At 42.8% G+C, this 20290-nt stretch overlaps 1 protein-coding gene across 3 annotated transcripts in view; it reads left to right on the top strand.

The window, feature by feature from the left end:
* The window catches only part of Xrra1 (X-ray radiation resistance associated 1), a 52012-nt gene that overhangs the window by 4433 nt on the left and 27289 nt on the right, over nt 1–20290 (top strand). For all 3 annotated transcript variants that reach the window (XM_048361541.1, XM_048361542.1, XM_048361539.1), the window contains 5 exons: nt 2897–2994; nt 8545–8729; nt 12251–12322; nt 14049–14121; nt 16091–16188. In XM_048361541.1, coding sequence (XP_048217498.1) covers nt 2901–2994; nt 8545–8729; nt 12251–12322; nt 14049–14121; nt 16091–16188 — 522 coding nt within the window. In that variant the 5' untranslated portion in view covers nt 2897–2900. The remainder of the gene's footprint in view (nt 1–2896; nt 2995–8544; nt 8730–12250; nt 12323–14048; nt 14122–16090; nt 16189–20290) is intronic.

Raw genomic sequence — 20290 nt, 5'->3', positions numbered from 1 at the left:
ATTGTAAAGGATGACAAGGTGGGAAAGGATCTTCAAGAAGAACACCTAGAACAAAGGCTGGGATGGCTCAATGTGAATGGTGTGCCTTAGGATTAAAGTATAACCTAGAGAGCCTGGGTGGGCAGGACTGGCTATAGCTAGAAAGGTTAGGGGATGGGATGCCAAGGTCCTTCAGGACCAGGCTCTGGCATCCAGCCTTCATGCTCAGTGGGAACTCAGTCAGAAGACAGTAGTCTACCTGGGAGATGATGCAGTGTTTTTGAGCCCAAAGTGTCACTCAGTGAACATTTATATACATGCGATAAGAAGAGCAACATTGGGTCTAGGATGATATACAGAATGCATTAGTAATGCCCAAGTGTGCATTTTCAAGAGAGAAGGAAATATTTGTTATTGAATTTGAAAATCTAAATAAGGAAGTTGGTTTGTTTATCTGCATAGGACCTACTATTTAATTCTTATACCATGAGATCAAAAGTTTCAATCAGGGGGCTGGGAATATGGCCTAGTGGCAAGAGTGCTTGCCTCCTACACATGAAGCTCTCGGTTCGATTCCCCAGCACCACATATATGGAAAACAGCCAGAAGTGGTGCTGTGGCTCAGGTGGCAGAGTGCTAGCCTTGAGCGGGAAGAAGCCAGGGAAGGTGCTCAGGCCCTGAGTCCAAGGCCCAGGACTGGCAAAAAAAAAAAAAAAAAATTCAATCAGAAAAAAATAATACAGGTACCCTGTGGGTTGAATCTATTCCCCATTGATTTGGCCTATACCTTATTTCAAAATGGTAGATTCATTACCAGCATTCAAATAATCAGGAGTTTTTCTGCAAAAGGCCGCTTCTTGGGAAAAAATGGGAAGATCTGGCAACACTGACCCATATTTGTACCTGTGTGGTTGGTGAAGGCTAAATAGGAGCCACCTCTGGTTTTGTTGTCAATGGCTTTTGAGACATTTGCTTGCTACATAGCAAGGCTGGCCTCCAATTCATGATCCTCTTACCTTTGCCTCCTGAGGTAGGCCCCGCCATGTCTGGGTGTGACTCCCTGTGCCTGCAGCGTGCATACTCTGTATGCGCACACATACACACACTCCTCTTCTATGCCCTTCTCTCCCCCACCAGCTTTCTTCATTCACAGTCTGGCCAACTTCCATAACCATTTGTATTTCTAACTCCTGATTAAAATGTAGGTTTTTACAAGGTGTGACATCAGATTGTGACAGAGTTAAGTATTCTTTTCTTAACTCAAAAAGTTTAGATTTGTTTGTTTGGTTGGTTCATTTTTTTTGAGACAGTTATCATTTTGTAGCTCAAGCTGGCCTCAAACTCCCTGTACAACTCATGTTGGCTTGGAGCTCATGATCCTTCTACCTCTACCTCCCAAATTCTAGGATTACAGGATGAACTACAACTCCTGGCTTTATAGCCTAGTTTTGATCCTTGTCTTGCCTGACTTCTCTGCTGCTCTCTCTCTCTTCTAGAACTTTCTCTTCTTTTGGCTTACTTGACAGCTCCCTGCCTGGGATCCCCTTAATTCTTCTTCTCTACAGGTCCTTTCTCAGTTTTCCTGGTCTGCTCCTCTTTGCTTATAACATAAATGTTTGTACTTCTAGTTCATCTGTTGCTCTTTTGCTTTGCCTTCCCTTTCTCCTGCTCTCCTTCCCTTCTGTTCTTTTTGTCTTGCTTTTGTTACTCAGTGTTTAGCATGGACCCTCATTGCCACAGTGGTCTTCTTACAGTCCCAGCTGCCAATCACTTTCATCCAGTGCTATTTTTGTCAGACCTCCCTTTTTAAGGCACATTTTGGGCCATGGCTCTCCCCAGCTCTCATTCATGGCTCTCGGTCATCTATAGGATGATACCTGAGCTCCTAGCCTAACTCCAAATGCCCTTCAGGTGCAGACACCATCTTTCCCATGCAGCCTCCCAGGCAGATTTGATTGTTTCTTTACTGTGCAGTGCACCAACACCCTCAGTCCTGTGGCCCTTTCTGTTTGGGATGTTTGTTCTCTCCATCATCGTTCAAACCCAATTTATTCAGTGTAAACCTCATTATTTGCATATCATCTTCCCTAAAATGTGAGTCTCCTCTTGAAACTCAGTTGACACAGAAGACTTTAGTGAGCATGTAATATGTACTTGGTGCTACCTTTCTCACTTGATCCTGTAGTTTCTCTATTAAAATGGGATTATGATGCAGGCCTAGTAATTCTAGCAACTTGGAGTGCTGAGAACAAGTAGATTGTCATTCTAGGCCAGGCTGGACAGAAAAGTTCACGAGACTCCATTTCAACAGAAGCTTGGTGCAGTAGCATGCCCCTGTCCTCCTAGCTACAAAGGGAAATGCAAAATAGGAGGATCATAGTCCCAGGTATATTCTTGAGCAGGAAGCCAGTCACAACCCTGGTATAAATAAGGTGTACTTATCCCTTGCCCTACCAGTGCAAAAAATGGGCGAGAGGCATAACACAGTGGCAGAGTGCCTACCTAGTGTGAGGCCCTGAGTTTAAATGCAACAAGACAAAAAAGTAAGTTTGCTTACAACAGTTTTGCACATGAGGAAACGGAGGCTCCCAAGGAAAGAGTAACTTGCCCAAATACACAATTTTCCTAGAACCAATATTCAAGCCAGGTCTGTATAAGCCAAGAGGTAATGCTGTTTCTAGTATTCCAGGGTTAGACTGATCTGAGCAGGAAAACCCAGGACTCATCTCCTCTGTACTAAAGGACAGCCCATTTCTGCCATAGAGTGGGCATGTGTAGGGGGTGTCTCTGGAACCCCAGAAGCAGGGTGTACAGGGCACAGTGGTCCTAGTGGGCTCACGAGCTATTCTGGGGTCAGAGTTTAGTTGCAACTACTGGTTTGTCTTACTCCTCACTGTCTGTCCTTGCTGGCCCTCAGGGAGATGACCACCTCAGGAATATACAAGCTGGACGATGGGAAGCCTTACCTGGGTAACTGCTTTCCAGCCAGAAATCTGCTCCGGATGCCAGAGGAAGGTCAGGTGACTTCTCAAATCGGTACCTTCTCCTCAGCCCCAGCTCCTATGTCACACATTCCTCATATTTATGTCTTCTTCTCCAGCTCCTTCATGACATTTCCCTCTTGGGCTCCCAGTGCTGTCCCCTCCCCTGCATCCTCTCATAGCAGCCTCAGTGGGTCTCATACCCTGTGTATTTTACAGCAGTGCCTCCTGCTGTTCAGTAGCCTCTCATTGCAGACACATGTCCTGCCCTTTACTGTGCAGTGCATCAACACCCTCAGTCCTGTGGCCTTTTCTGTTTGGGATGTTTGCTCTCTCCATCATCCTTCAAATCCAATTTATTCAGTGTAAACCTCATTATTTGCATATCATCTTCCCTAAAATGTGAGGACATGTCCTGTCTTAGCTGGCCTACTCTCAACTACAGCCCAATTGCGTTACCTATGACTCATTCCATAATACTCTATTTCACGCGGCTTTTTTTTTTGCCAGTCCTGGGCCTTGGACTCAGGGCCTGACCACTGTCCCCAGCTTCTTTTTGCTCAAAGCTAGCACTCTGCCACTTGAGCCACAGCGCCACTTCTGGCCTTTTCTATATATGTGGTGCTGAGGAATCAAACCCAGGGCTTCATGTATACGAGGCAAGCACTCTTGCCACTAGGCCGTATTCCCAGCCCCTCACACAGCTTCTTGATTTGTTCTGAGTGTTCCAGTCTTCATTCCAGATAGCTAAGCTCTTTCCATCCATGAAACCCACTCTCCACTTTTTTGATCAAGCCATCTGACTGCCCTAATCCTAGTCTTTTGTGTATCTTTCTGTGTCACCTACTTGATAATCATATTCTGCCCAGCTCCTAATTCCAACTGATAAAATATTGCTCTTCTACCCCTGGTACCTCTTCTAACACTGAGCAGAGGCCTGTAAATGGAATACTTTCTAAAAGTATCAGTTGGATTTGATGCTTTGAAAGGGCAAGAGAAAAGTACACCTTGTTTATGCCAGGATTGTGACTTGTTGGTAATCTTTGTATTTGGGGAATATGTTCCAAGGGACCTAATGGTACCCGGAACTGTATAATGTAAACCCTTTATACACTGTCTTTTCCTATATATGTACCTATAATAAGGTGTAATTTATTAATTAGGCATAGTACAAGATTGACATATATAGTTATAATTATTCTGGTTAGCTAATAGGACAATTATAACAATATACTACAAAGGGTTCATTAAAACAATGGATTTTTTTATTTCCAGAATTTTCTATTAATATTTTTAGAATGTAGTTGATTGCCAGTAACTAAAACTAAGAAATAATGACAGAGGACTGCTGTATCTAGTATGTTAAAGGAACCTTGTCCTACATTCGGTCCTTCCATTTTCTAGAATAAATTCACTTTTGCATAGGGACCTTCCCTGGCAATGGACTTACTTAAAATCCTCCAAGGTAGCTGTGAATTCATTCATTCATGTTCTTCTCCCCCACCCCACAGAGAGCTACAGAAATGTAGAGCAGTGTATCTGCATGTGCTTGTGTATGTATGTGTATGTCTGTTGAGAACACCACCACCTTAGCAGAAAAGAACATACTTGCTTCTTGGATCTTGGTTTGTAAATACTATTCTCCAGTGAAAGAAGCAAGGGCTCCTGAGAGAAATATACATGTTTCTTCATTCTTGACAGAATCAAATTGGGCCTAGAACATCTTGTGGTATCAAAAAGTAAAGAAGTTCTCAAAGTGATGGGCAGATTGAAAAGACACAGGAGCCAAACAACAGAGCCCAAGCTGGAACAATCTGAGCAGTGAAATAAACCATAGAATAAATGAATATTCATGACCTCATAGTGATACAAGTAAATATTTGAATAAATATGTAAGTGGGGAAGAAAGAACAGCTTTTTGTTTTTTTTTGTTTTTTTTTTTTTGCTAGTCCTGGGGCTTGGACTCAGGGCCTGAGCACTGTCCCTGGCTTCTTTTTGCTCAAGGCTAGCACTCTGCCACTTTAGCCATAGCACCACTTCTGATCTTTTCTGTATATGTGGTGCTGAGGAATCAAACCCAGGGCTTCATGTATACAAGGCAAGCACTCTTGCCCCTAGGCTATATTCCTAGCCCCCAGCTTTTTCTTATAATAGACCCTAAGTAATAAATGTAAAAGGAATGCGAGAAATAGGAAATCACTATTCAAATAAAAATTTTACAAGTAACAATCATCTATAGGTGATGTATCAGTAGTCAAGGTTTTCCAGTCATCCAGGACTGGTAGGAGACAGGGGGAGAGAGGGAGGCAGGGAGGGAGGAAGAAAGAGGTGGGGGAGGGAGAGAGATATTATGGGGAGATTCCTCTATTCTCTCCAGGAATTGGCTTATTGATTTGGGGGGCTGTGGAAACTGGAAGAGCTGATACTTAGTATTTTTTCCTGGCATAAACATTGGTGCCAAAGGCCTTGCACATATTAGACAAAACTGTATTACTAAACTATACTCCCAATATCAAGTTATATTAATTACAAAGAGAAAGACAATTTTTTAGTAGAGAAATGAGACAGACATGGCTGAGTGATGGAAATTAACATGACAGTTCTAGATTTAGTAACACACACCTGTAATCCCAGTACTCTGGAGGGAAATGGAAGATTATGAGTTCAAAGTCAGCCTGGACTATATAAAATAGAGACCTTATTTTCTAAAAAAAAAATTAACATCATCAGATATGAAGCATAATGGCTTTGTGAACTCCCTGAAATCACATGCTAACAAAGTTCCAGCTATGCTTCTCTGGTAACTCTGCCAAAGGCATATCTTCAGTTTAGACACAGAAAAGTATCCAGTTCAAATTTAAAAACAATTTAGAAAACAGCTGACAAGAGCTTTTCACAAATGTTAAGGTTACACAAGGAAAAAAAAAAGACTGCAGAACCTCTACACAGACTGGAGGAGACTGAGGTACAATGGCAGCTGAGTGGAGTTGAGGTCCTGAAGCAGAACAAGAACATCAGTGAGAAAACCAGAAAATGACAGAAGAAAAAAGGCTGAGACAAGTAACTGATATCATACCAATATTGATTGCTTGGTTTCAATTACTGTAAGCAGAAAGGAAGTTAGGTGAAGGCTCTATAGGGAGCTGGACTATTTTTGCACTTTTTTTCTGGAAATTCAAACCTATCTCAAGATGAAAAAATATGAAGAAGATATCCTCTCCCTTGATTCCCTTCTTGTTAAAATCCTAGTTCCATTATAACCCTTCACGTGAGTTTTTAGGACCTCTTCTCACAGCCTGACTGCTGATTTCTCCAGCCTCTCTCATCTCTTTGTCCTCACAATGTTCTCCTGACATGCTCTGGGCCTTTTTTTCCAGGCCATGCTGAGAATTTTGGTACAAACTCTGACTGGAGTCTTAAGGAGTAGAGGATTTGGGATGGGATCAAAGAGAAGTGAAGTCTGTATAGTCTAGAGAGTGAAATGTTGGGCACTGGGTTACCTGGACTATTGGGGCCCAGAGTGGGAGTGAGAAATGGCTCATGTAAGACACAAGGCAGGAATTTTCAGCAGTGGTCTGGTGAGCAGAGCATATACCCGGACAGGGTTCCAGCCATACCAGAAGACAGCCAGTGGTGGGCAGCCTGATCTGGTTCCCACAACTGTGACTCTGCATGGTCCTCATCTCTGTTTCTGTGTATTTCTTCTGCTCTTTCCTCTGCTTGTTTTCCAGTTTTCACCTAGCAAAGTCCTTTCAACTTCCTATATCCACTCATGCCCTAGACTAGTAGCTTCTTCTCTGGACTTGCATAGCAACTCATATATCCTTAACGTTTTGGGAGGTCTTATTCATTTATATGGCCCCAGGCCCTGTACAGAGTAGATGTTCAAAAAAGGTCTGAATGGGTGGTTTGTGGCCATGGCTCAGCCTTTACTAACTCATTCATTCAGCTACAGTCAGAATATGGTGAATTCTATACAGGCATTGGCTATATCGAGATGAGTTAGACAAAATCCCTGTTCTTTTGTTTGAACTCAGGGCCTGGGCACTGACCGTGGACTCTTTGTGCTCAAGGCTAGCACTCTACCACTTGAGCAACAGGCACCACCTCCAGCTTTTTTTAGTAGTTTTTTGGAAATAAGAGTCTTATGAGGGGGCAGGGAATGTAGCTTAGTGGTAGTGTGCTTGCCTTGCATGATGAAGCCCTAGGTTCAATTCCTTAGCACCACATAACCAGAAAAGGCCAGAAGTGGCATTGTGGCTCAAGTGGTAGAGTGCTAGCCTTGAGCAAAAAGAAGCCAGGGACAGTGCTCAGGCCCTGATTCCCAAGCCCCAGGACTGGCCAAAAAAAAAAGGCTCAAGGACTTTTCTACCCAGTGCTTTGAACTGTGATCCTCAGATCTCACTTTCTGGAGTAGCTAGGATTACAGGCATAAACCACTGGCCCCTGGCTTGGAATGTCATCATGATTTTTTTTTTTTTTTGGTGCCAATTCTGGCGCTTGAACTCAGGTCCTGAGCACTGTCCCTGGCTTCTTTTTGCTCAAGGCTAGCACTCTGCCACCTGAGCCACAGCGCCACTTCTGGCCATTTTCTATATATGTGGTACTGGGGAATCAAACCCTGGGCTTCATGTATACAAGGCGAGCACTCTTGCCACTAGGCCATATCCCCAGACCGATTTTTATTAACTCAACTTCATCATCTTTTTGCTAACAAATGTCTTGTATTTTCTTCACTGAGCATTATTGTTTGTTGTTTCTTGCTCTTCTTTTTCCTCCTCCTTTTCCTCTTTTTTCTTTCAGTCCTGGGCATCAAACCTGGGGTTTTGTGTATGCTAGACAAATGCTCTGAGTTATATCTCCATTCCTCTTCTCACTTTCTTTTCTTTTTTTTTTTTTTTTTTTTTGGCCAGTCCTGGGGCTTGGACTCAGGGCCTGAGCACTGTCCCTGGCTTCTTCTTGCTCAAGGCTAGCACTCTGCCACTTGAGCCACAGCGCCACTTCTGGCCATTTTCTGTATATGTGGTGCTGGGGAACTGAACCCAAGGCCTTATGTATACGAGGCAAGCGCTCTTGCCACTAGGCCATATCCCCAGCCCCTCTTCTCACTTTCTTATTCTGAGTTCTCAAATAACTTTCTCTCTACAGTGATGGAAGTATGGATAGATGGATCCCACTGCGTTGAGGTCTTTACCTAAACTATGACCAATGACTATGACTATGACTGGCATAGGAATCCAGTCTTTTGTTGGGTCAGGAAAGACGTCACAGAACAGAAAGTACTTGATGTTGGGTCTTAAAGGAACAATAGAGTTTGGAGACAAACATATGAAGAACGAAACTGAGCAAGAATTCCACATCTTTTAGTGTAAGCCTTTTCATTTGTGAAATACAATTAGTAACATGTTCTTCATTGGACCATGGGAGCCAGTTAAATTAGATAGGTATGTGATACCTCCCACCCCTAGCATAAAGAAGTACAGTGTCTGTTGTGTGGTAGTGACCAGGAGCTATTTTTGGTTTAGTGTTACAAGTGAGTGTTATGTAACTGCACCCCTTCTCAGTGTTCTGACCTTCCCAACAGGCCGAGGACACTGGCAAGTGGCTCAGAAAAGTAGTGCCAAGAAGAAACTTCCGCATGAACCTCAGACACCTGTTGAAAGTCAACAACATCTGAAGAAGGTTTCTTTTGAGATTCTGGATAAGAAAACAGCTCAACAGGAAAGCGAAGTGGACATTTCTAGACACATTATGGACCGGGCTTTTCTGGTGAGAGTAAATGCATCCTGGGACGACTGGAAGCATCAGCTGGGAGAGGAGGAGGAGGAAGAGGGGGAGAAAGCACAGGACTTCCCTCATCTACCCTTGTCCTGACTGTGCCCTGGCACAACTATCACAGCTCATGAGAATGATATTGGCACATTTCATGAGGAAGGGCCTAAGACTTTCTTTATATGTGAAGCCTCATTTGGATATACCTTGTGAAACGGGCATGGTTATTGCCATCCTTACTCTATTGGGCCCTGAGAAATCATTTGCCATGGCTGAAGTCCTACAGCTAGTAAATAGCTGAGTCAAGATTAGAACTCTGGTCTACTAGCCCCAACGCCTGTACTTTTACATTATATGAAGTGTTGGAGAGGCAAAACATCAGTTGAGTGGGAATCAATTGAGAAGACTATTCCAATGCATAGGAAGGTCAAGATTCCTGCTCTACCCCACTCTACTCTGAGGTGACTTTTCTAGGAGCTGGTGGAATTGAGGAGGTCTTCCTTTCCCATAGCCTTAATCCCTTGGCTTTAGCATTTAGCTAAATGCCAAAGGAACTAACTAGGTATTTCTCAGGACCTGGGGTAGTCTTTGATGAAAAGAGCTAAGGTGACAGGGTTGGAGACCTGTCAGCTTGTTTAACATCTGCTCTGTGCAATGCTTCAGGGGCTTTGCAAAAACAAAAAACAAAAGACACATCTTGTAAATCAATATTAATGGGCAGTCTGGTTCTCATTGATTCCTGAGAAGAATTTTCTGGCAGCCATCTCTGTTACCCAGATTCTGCTCATGAGTCCTGAGAAATGGGTTCTGCATAGATCAGGGGTTGCAGGAGAACTTGATTGGTTTCATTTCACCTCAGCTGAGTAGTACAAGATTTTGTGTGGAGCCCATGGAACTGATTTCATTGATATGTTCCTTTCTCATTAGAGGTTGGATGGACTGGAACAGCAATATTGAGGCAAGAAAGAAACGCTTGCCATGGTGCTCTTTCTCTTAAACACCAAGTACCATTGTCCCTTCACATCCATGGGTATGAAATATTCAATCCACAGATTATAAATATTTGAAAAAGTGAAATAAAACTTTTCTCTCCATGCTTAGGGAAACATGTACACACTTTTTAAAGTCACTGTTCCTTAAACAATACAGCTTAACAACAAATTGCATATTATTTATTTACATTAGATATAATAAACTAAAATTTTAAATGAAGATTGAGTAGACTACATGCAAATTGGATACCATTTTCTGTAAGGGACTTAAGTGCCTGCATATTTTTGTAGTAGATGAGGATTCTAGAACCAGTTGCTAGCAAATACTGAGAGACAACTATATCTATACAGTCCCACATTTCAGGATATGGCTTGTTACCCAGTTGCCACTTTGAGTGGAAAAAGAAAGCAGCAAGTTTGGGTTTTGTTTGTTTTCTGAAGAGCAAGATTTCCACTCTGCCAGTTGGCTGGTTCCACTTGAATGCTTTGCTGTCACCTCATGTTAAATTGCTGCATCAGTCCTTCTTCTACAAGTTCTCAAGTTGTTTTTATCTAGTATTACTATACTTTCTGTTGGCCTGACTACCTAGTCCCAAGACAATAATCTGGAGAGAGTATACTTTATACCTTCCTCACTTTCACTGTCTCCCACCCCAATTCTTACCTAGTCCTGGAATTTTTTAAATTAAATAGTTGTTAAATCTGTCTCTCTCTCTTTTTTTTTTTTGCCAGTCCTGGGGCATGAACTCAGGGCCTGAGCACTGCCCCTGGCTTCTTTTTGCTCAAGGCTAGCACTCTACCACTTGAGCCACAGTACCACTTTTGGCCTTTTCTGTTTATGTGGTGCTGAGGAATCGAACCCATGGCTTCATGCATACTAGGCAAGCACTCTACCACTAAGCTACACTTCCAGCCCCAAATCTGCCTTTTTATAATCTATATGACCACCATCTTTAACTTGATCACCATCATGTCTTATTGGACTAATCAATAACTTCCTAACTAGTTTCAACTAGTGAGGATGCTTTTATTTCAAAGCCAGAGGCATTGTTTAGGTAGATTAATTTACTGGTGAAATAACACCTTCCAGGGTTCAGGTTCATTCCATCCTCCTTCTCTGTCATCCTCTTTGGCTGATGACTTTCACGATCCTGAGGTGGCTGCAGCAATCCTAGTGATCACATATAGAGGATTGCCAGTGTCTAATGTTGATTTTTAGAAGAAGCTTTCCCAAATTGGTCACCCAACTCTATGACCATCAGTAGACAGTGTCTCATTGGCTAGTTTATGACACATGCCTAAACAGTCATTGGTAGAAGGAGATCCCCATGATTGTTGTAGACAGGTTAAGACCTGTATCTTGGAACTAGGACTTAAAATATGCCCACTCATTTATAATGCTTGTTTATCACTTAGATTTCTATGAGAGTGCAGGCTCTTTGAAAAAGGATGGACTGCTTCTGCTTTGTTTCTATTGTCTTCCCACTGCCCAGCCTAGTTCAAAACCTAAATATAGCAGTTACTTGAATAATTAATGGAACAAAAGAATGAGTTCCAGTAAATGTGAATAGAGGTTGAATGAATAGAGGCTGACTTTTACCTTCTTTGTGTTTATGTGTGTATGTATGTGTGTGCTGGTACTGGGGCTGGAATGCAGGGCCTGGGCATGATCTCAACCTCCAAGGTAGATAGGATTACAGGCATGAGCTACTGGTGACCAGCTGCTTTTTGCTTTTTAACTATGACATGTGGTAGGTAAATATGCATAGAATTTAATGATAACAGATTTGAATTCAAATCATAACTATCAATTACTTATGCATGGCATTTTTGCCCTTTCTTGACCTCATGATAAAAGGGAGAGAGTTGGAGATTTAACTCAACAGTAGAGCATTTGCTTAGTTTGTGAGTTTAATCCCTAGTACCACATACAAAAAAAAGGAGATAATTTTACTTATAACAAAGGGCTTCGTAGGGCTGGGGATATAGCCTAGTGGCAAGAGTGCCTGCCTCATATACACGAGGCCCTAGGTTCGATTCCCCAGCACCACATATACAGAAAACGGCCAGAAGCGGCGCTGTGGCTCAAGTGTCAGAGTGCTAGCCTTGAGCGGGAAGAAGCCAGGGACAGTGCTCAGGCCCTGAGTCCAAGGCCCAGGACTGGCCAAAAATAAATAAATAAATAAATACAAAGGGCTTCGTAAATGACAGTTGTGTAATATATTTAGAGTAGTGTGTAGCCCAAAATAGTGCTTAGTAATTACAATGCTATAAATAATGAATGAATGAGCAAGCAAGCAAATGTTAAATGTATAAAAGGGCCCAACAAGAAAATACTGAACAAAAATAGCTTTTAAGGGGCTAGGAATGTAGCTTAGTGGTAGAGTGCTAGCCTTGAGCAAAAAGAAGCCAAGGACAGTGCTCAGGCCCTGAGTTCAAGCCCCAGGACTGGCAAAAAAAATAGCTTTTAATTGTTTGCATTTTGTTGTGGCCTTGAGAGCTAAACTCCGTGTCTTGTGTCCCAAGCTGAAACACCATGGTGCAGAAAATCCATCAGACCTTTGCAACATCAACGTGAGTGGCCTAAAGTTATCCAAGGTAAGGCCAGTAGCCAAGACATGACTCGAGTGAGCCAAACATGAGAGGCACCTGCTTTTTCTGGCAACAGCCCCTCCAGAGTTTCTATGGATTGGAAGGAAGGAGGGACAGGCCAAGCAAAATGTGGAAAAAATATTCCAAAATCAGTATTTGCTAGGTTAGGTCTTGCTATTGTCCCATTTGGTGTGAATTAAGGGAACTCACCTTAGAAATCTACCTTTCAATTTGTAGTAGAATTTTGGTGGACTTTATGGCTGGGCCTGGTTGCCTACACACTTAGGAGATGGAGATTAAGAGCGTTTTGGTTTGAGGCCAGTCTGGGGAAAAGGGTTAGTGATCTTCCATCTCAATAATTCATGTGATCCTTCTATGTGGGAAGCATAGGTAGGAGAACTGTGGTCTGAGATGCCCTGGACAAAAGCACAAGACCTTTCCTGCAAAATAACCAAAACACAGAGGGACCAGAGGAGTGGCTCAAGTGGTGATAGAGCATCTCCTAACAAGGTGAAGCCTTGAGTTTTGTCCAGTGCCACCCCCCAAAAAGAATTTTGATGAGATTTAATTCTTTTTATGACACTTGAGTTTCTATCACAAGTTCCCACTATCTGGTAGGGACATATCATTAGAGAAACTCTTCTGATGAAAAGAAATATACAAGAATAAAAGCTTGGAAATAAACTAGGAGAAGCCATACCTTATAACACACTCACACAATGGGAATAGGACTCAGAAATTCAAGTGGATGATCTAGATCAATATACATAGATTTATATCAATACAAGTAAATCATGCTATGAAGTACAAAGGCACAGTGAAGAATATCTCCCAAATTGTTGTGCTTAAAGTTTTAAGATATTTCATCAACATTGTAAGTGACTGGTGGGTATACATGTAGATATGTGTATGAATACAACACAATGAATGGAACAGGAAAGGAAAAGATGGTCACTGAGTCACCATAGTTGGTACATGATTGGGAAGGAAACGTAGAGGGTTGTAGTGATGGTCAACCCTCTAATAGTTCATTTCTTTCTTTAAAAAAATGTCAAGCAAAGGGGCTGGGGATATAGCCTAGTGGCAAGAGTGCCTGCCTCGGATACACGAGGCCCTAGGTTCGATTCCCCAGCACCACATATACAGAAAACGGCCAGAAGCGGCGCTGTGGCTCAAGTGGCAGAGTGCTAGCCTTGAGCGGGAAGAAGCCAGGGACAGTGCTCAGGCCCTGAGTTCAAGGCCCAGGACTGGCCAAAAAAAAATGTCAAGCAGGGGCTGGGGATATGGCCTAGTGGCAAGAGTGCCTGCCTCATATACATGAGGCCCTGGGTTCGATTCCCCAGCACCACATATACAAAAAATGGCCAGAAGTGGCGCTGTGGCTCAAGTGGCAGAGTGGTAGCCTTGAGCAAAAAGAAGCCAGGGACAGTGCTCAGGCCCTGAGTCCAAGCCCAGGACTGGCAAAAAAAAAAAAAAAATGTCAAGCAAAGATAGATGTTTTTATATTTATTAAGGTTGGGTACTGGTCACATGGGTCATCAAAGTGTCATTCAGGATGATTTTCTGTACATTTAAAATATTTTCTAGAAGAATAAAAGAGAAGCAAGAGCCTTCATACATGGCTTTTCTTGCCTTAAGAGCTTGGCTCATTCTGGCATCAGCTATGGAGCTTCAGCAAGCTTCTAGGCAGGGAACTAATCTTGTATTTTTTTTCTGAAATGCCTCCCTACAGGTGAATGAAAAGGACTTCAAGCATTTTACTTCTGTGATTTATATCAACGCATCAGAAAACCTGCTGCCTCTGGGTGAGCTTTTTTCTGGAAAACTATCTCCTGTTTCCTCGTTGGTATAGCTATTTTCTTGTGTTAGAATTTGTCTGTCCACCTGTCATCAGACACTCATCTCTTTTGTGGGTGCTGGGGAGTAAACAGAACCTGTACCTGCCTCATTATGACAGCTTACTTAGCATATTTCTCTGTGAGCTGTAGTTTTGTTTTGTTTTGTTTTTGGCTGTTGTCATTTGTTGTACCAGTCGTAGGGCTTGAACTTAGGGCCTGGGCACTGTCCCTTGAGCCATAGCTCCACTTCCATCTTTTTGGTGGTTAATTGGAGTTAAGAGTCTTACAGACTTTCTATACCCAGGCTGGCTTTGAACCACGATCTTTAAGGTCTGTTTCCTCAATAACTAGGGTTACAGATGTGTGCCACTCATGCCCAGTGTGAAATGCAGTTTTTTGTTTTTCTCTAAATGAGACATTGTGCTACCTACAAACTCAGATGAAGGTTGGAGATTTAGCTCAATGGAGGAGTGCTTGCCTGGCAAGTAAAAGGCCCTGAGTTCAGTCCTCAGCTGTGCAAAAACAAAAACAGAAAACTCAGAGGAGATACATATTTTAGCCTGCAGATACTTATAGAGGAAGAAAGTTTTCTTGGTCATTCAGCAAGCCCACAGTGACCCCTGCTGGTGACTACTAGGAAACTGTGTGAATTGTGAATTGAACGGATGTGTCTAGTTCTTCCCTTGGTGAGACGGTGGCTTGACACAACTTCTCAGAAAAGGAAAACTTAAGCTAAGAAAAAGAAAAAAAAAAGGAATTTAGAAGGTATAAAGGCATTTCATACCAGTAAAGCAGATGGGATAGTAGTACTTGACCAGGGAAACTGAGAAGGTTTGGGATGCTTGCAAAGGACACATGAACAGAAGAATTGAGAGCCAACATTGTGTCAAATACTTGATCACCATGGGTCTTCAGTGACTTGGATTTAATCCTTCCAACATGAAACAGTCTTGGCTGACTTTCAGTAGGAAAGCTTAGTGGCAGCTGTCAAGAAGATTGCTGTAGAATGATTCCATTTTTCTAGAAAGAAAGTATGTGTTTCAATACACACTAGAGAAAAAATTACTATTATTAAAAATAATCATGGGTAGCTGGGGATATGGCCTAGTGGTAAGAGAGCTTGCCTCGTATACATGAGGCCCTGGGTTCAATTCCCCAGCACCACATATACAGAAAACGGCCAGAAGTGGCGCTGTGGCTCAAGTGGCAGAGTGCTAGCCTTGAGAAAAAAGAAGCCAGGGACAGTGCTCAGGCCCTGAGTTCAAGGCCCAGGACTGGCCAAAAAAAAAAATCATTAGTATCATCTTTACTATTATTTTCAGGGTGTTGGGATTAAAGGTAATTTTTGTTTTTCTGTGATGTTTAGCTATTTTTGGTGGGTATGTTTCACGGCTGTAATCAGAAATAATGAACAATTAGGCTGGGCCCTGGAAATATTAAAGATAATTTTTTTGGACAGTCCTGGGGCATGAACTCAGGGCCTGAGCACTGTCCCTGGCTTGTTTTTGCTCAAGGCTAGCACTCTGCCACTTCTGGCCATTTTCTGTATATGTGGTGCTGGGGAATTGAACCCAGGGCCTCATGTATAAGAGGCAGGCACTCTTGCCACTAGGCCATATCCCCAGCCCGAAAGATAATTTTTAAATGGGCATTGTGGTTGGAAAGACTTAGAGTCAGTGCTTATTTCTTTCTTTCATGTATCAGCAATTTCATTTCTATCAAATCATTTATCTGGCTGAGCCTTTATTTCCTCAGCCATAAGAGGACTAGCAGTCCTTAGCTGTGAGGATTGTCAGAGATGTAGAGGCCAGGTGTGTAAAACACCATCCACAGTGCTTGGCCTGACCCAGTGGGGATGCCATGAACTGTCCTTAGTGACCTCTTTCTCTTAAGTCCTTTGCAAACTGCAGCTTCTCTCTTTTTCTTCCCCATGTAGAGGCATTTCACACATTTCCAGCCTTAAAGGAGCTGGAGCTCGCATTCAATGGCATCAAGACAGTCTATGTGAAATATGGAGACTTTAAGCTATTACAAGTAAGTTGGAGGATAGTTTGGTGTCCACCTGTTTCCCAGAGAGTACATGATTATTACTTGGGGAAGGAACTCTCTGGGCCTTTACAAGTAGGCCTGTGCTTCTCAGCTCACCTTTAGGAGGGTAGTAGTGATAGTGATGATTGATGGTGGGGTGCAAGGGATGATATAAATGGTGGGAGGATGGTAATAGAAGCATGGTACCAGTGGCAGCAGGTAGATTCCTATGGTCATGGTGTATGATCCTAGAAAATAAAGGTCAAGGATTATTCACATTAGGGGAGTTTTGTAGAACTGTGAGTTTAAAAGAGTATCTGAGGAGGGAGAATTTAAGGGGGAATCTTGATCTAGTGAGAGTTGAGGAGACATGAAGTTGAGAACTAGTTGCAGAAGATTGTAGCTGCTGAACTAGAGACATGGTGGCCTGCTATCAAAGAACTACCTATGTTGGTCTTAGTAAACTGGATCAGTTGGTCTTAGTAAACTGGATCAGTCCCAGCAGACTACAGCAGAACAGCCTACAGTTCTAGTCCATAGACTCAGAAATGAGGATGAAGTAAAATTAGGCTCCTACGATTCTACAGCTACCTCTAGACACAAGCATAACCAAACTGTTGTTCAAAGCCCAGGCTAAAAAGTTTTAAAACAGTATTTATATTCCTGGTTTTCTCTAGAATTAAATTTCCATAGGCATACATTTTTCATGCATACCTTTCAGTTTATCTCTTGAGCATTCATGAAAACTTTAGGGATCCTTTTAACAAAGGAATAAAGCATTTGTCACTACCTAAAAGTCACTGCTTTCATAAAACCAGGAGTGGGGCTAAGCTCCTGTCCAGGCTCACTCACTTGCTGAGGAATGGTCCATTTCCTGCATGCTATCCTTAAAGCCTTTCTCATCATACTTCAGAAAATTGTCTACAAGCTGCGAGCCTTGGGGTTAAACCCAAAGAGATGGTAACTTACATGATCCAGTGTGCCAACATCAGGAGCAACCCATTCTTCACATAAACCTCACATCATCTTAAATGAGTGAAGAGCCATCCCCTGGACCAGCTTTTTCAGAGTTCATAGTCTTAATATGTGTGAGTTGTAAAAGCTTTAAACTCCCAAGATGGGTCATATGTTTTTGCATTCTTCAAACATATTATGTTGAATGTAATAATAACTTCCCCCTGAAGTCTCAAATCACATTGAAGGGTAGCACCAGTTTACTATGATTTAACCAGGAGGCAGTTCTCAAAAGTTCCATAAAATTAAGAGAAAGTGCAGTTGGGGGGTATAAGTGTTTTTTTTTTAAGTCTACTTTGCAGTAGACAGTGGGAAATGGGTCCTAGACACTGTAGAGATCAGGGAACCATGGCCTTCAGACATGGGAGCGTCTTAAGGACTTTTATTTATTCCTTCACTTTTTCAGAATAGTCATTAAGTTCTTGCATGTTGTTCAATGTGCCAGGCATCTACTCCTCCCCCCTGCTCCTACCCCCACCCCAGCCCCATTCCACATAGTTATTTCTAGTGTTAGTGGCCATGGACAGGTGACATGGCCACAAGCTCTGTCCGTACAACTGACTACCTTTGTTTGCTTGTTTGTGCCAGTCCTAGGGCTTGAACTCAGGCCCCAGGTGATGTCCCTGAGCTTTTTTGTTCAAGACTAGAGTGCTCTGCCTCTTGAGCCACAGTGCCACTTCTTGCTTTTTCTTTGGTGGTTAACTGGAAATAAGAGTCTCACAGTCAGGCACCATGGCTCAGACCTGTCATCCCAGCTACTCAGGAGGCTGAGATCTGAGGATCATGGTTCAAAGCCAACCTGAGCAAGATCTTTATCTCCACTAAAACTACCAAAAAAGCTGGAAATGAGCTGGGCTTAAATGCCAGAGAACTGTCCTTGAGCACAAAAGCTTAGGTACAGCACCTAGGCCCAGAGTTCAAGTCCTAGGACTCACCAAGAAAAAAGACAAAAAAGAGTGTCTCATGAACTTTCCTGCTCAGGCTAGGTTTGAACCATAATCCTCATAGCTCAGCTTCCTGAGTAGCTAGGATTACAGGTGTGAGCCATTGATGCCCTGCTCTGAATACCTTTTTATTTAGATTGTATTTGTATTCAATTTGTATTCAGTGGTTGATCATGATTAATTTTTTTGCATGCCCTATCGTATAGTTGGGTAGCATTTTATGTCGATAATTTATCCAGAAGGCCCAGCCTTCCCCAAGAAATTTATTCATAAAAACAAACCTAAGTTAGGATGCAGAACATAAATGAGAAAAGGAAATCTCTGGACCAGTCATTTGTTTTCATCTCTCCATGATTTGCAATGTCTCCTTATGAAAACAGATAAACCTGCCAAATATCCTGGATTTGTAGCTTCCAGTAATGAATACTTCAATGTGTAATAAAACTTGATGTGACTCAGCAGATACAGTCTTTGTCCTTGCTTCTCAGAGAGGGTGCCCCAGGGAGAAGAACCCAGAGGAGAAATCTTCATGCTTCAATGTAGGAAAACTTAGCTTTGGCGTGATTTGATTCATTTTTTTTTACAGATCTGAACCTATTCCGTGGCATGCCTGCTCTGGCAATCAGATGACCTTGTTTCAAGTCTTGCTTTTGCCAGTCCTTTGCCATGCTTCCCTGGCCAGAGAACTTACTCTTTCTGGGACTTAAGTTTTCCCTTTGTAAATTGTAGGTCAGCTCCAAAGTCTATGATCTGTGACTCCCAAGGCTGATCTGTTCTTTGAGCTGTTCTTAATTCTATATAGAAAACAAATTCATATGCAGTTGTTAATACCCAAAACAACTGAAACAGGAGTCTACAGACTTTTTCAGTAGGAGGTCAGGAAGTAAATATAGACTTCTTGGTTCACAGGGTCCTAACTCCTCACGATTGTCATGATGGTCAGCTCTGCTGCTGTGACCAGAAAGCAGCTAGAGACAATATGTAGACAAATAGGCCTGGCTGGCTTTCAATAACCCTTTATCTATGATGCTGAAATTATAATTTCACATCATTTCTGCATGTTAAAAACATGGCTGTTGGGCTGGGGATATGGCCTAATGGCAAGAGAGCTTGCCTCCCATACATGAAGCCCTAGGTTCGATTCCCCAGCACCACGTATATGGAAAACGGCCAGAAGGGGCGCTGTGGCTCAAGTGGCAGAGTGCTAGCCTTGAGCAAAAAGAAGCCAGGGACAGTGCTCAGTCCCTGAGTCCAAGGCCCAGGACTGGCAAAACAAAACAAAACAAAACAAACAAACATGGCTGTTATTGTATTTCATAAATGTAAAAATCATTTTTTTACCATCCCTACAAACAGACATCAGGGTGGACTTGGCTTTCAGACTTTTGGTGGCTAAGTGTTAGTGGCCATAGACAGGTGACATGGCCACAAGCTCTGTCTGTACAACTGACTACCTTTGTTTGCTTGTTTGTGCCAGTCCTAGGGCTTGAACTCAGGCCCTGGGTGATGTCACTGAGCTTTTTTGTTCATGACTAGAATGCTCTGTCTCTTGAGCCACAGTGCCACTTCTTGCTTTTTCTTTGGTGGTTAACTGGAAATAAGAGTCTCACAGTCAGGCACCATGGCTCAGACCTGTCATCCCAGCTATTCAGGAGGCTCTTTCCTCCAACCTACTAGAATTGCCCTTTGTGTGAACCTGTATAGATCTTCCATTTCTAATTGACTTGGTACTCCCATGGTGCCGGGTATGTTTCATGGCCTGCCAGTCTTATCAAGCCCTCTTCTAATAACATGGGCTTTGGACGTGCTCAAACCATTTGCAGTTCTCAGATCAAATGAGGCTGCCTCCTGCCTCCTCTTCCTGCTCCTTGCTCATCTCAATGCCTCTTGCCCTGAACAATTTTGTAAATACTTACTGCTAAGGACAGCTCAGATGTCATGTACTCTCTGAAGCTTGCCCTGACCCCTTGGTAGACATGAACATTTTTCTTTTTTTTGTTTTTGTTTTGGCCAGTCCTGGGGCTTAGACTCAGGGCCTGAGTACTGTCCCTGGCTTCTTCCCGCTCAAGGCTAGCACTCCGCCACTTGAGCCACAGCGCCGCTTCTGGCCGTTTTCTGTATATGTGGTGCTGGGGAATCGAACCTAGGGC

The sequence above is a fragment of the Perognathus longimembris genome, chromosome 13 (genome assembly GCF_023159225.1).
Source record: "Perognathus longimembris pacificus isolate PPM17 chromosome 13, ASM2315922v1, whole genome shotgun sequence".
In the NCBI taxonomy this organism is placed as follows: Eukaryota; Metazoa; Chordata; class Mammalia; order Rodentia; family Heteromyidae; genus Perognathus; species Perognathus longimembris.
The sequence above is the reverse complement of the archived record's forward strand: the minus strand, read 5'-3'. Positions and strand labels throughout refer to the sequence as shown.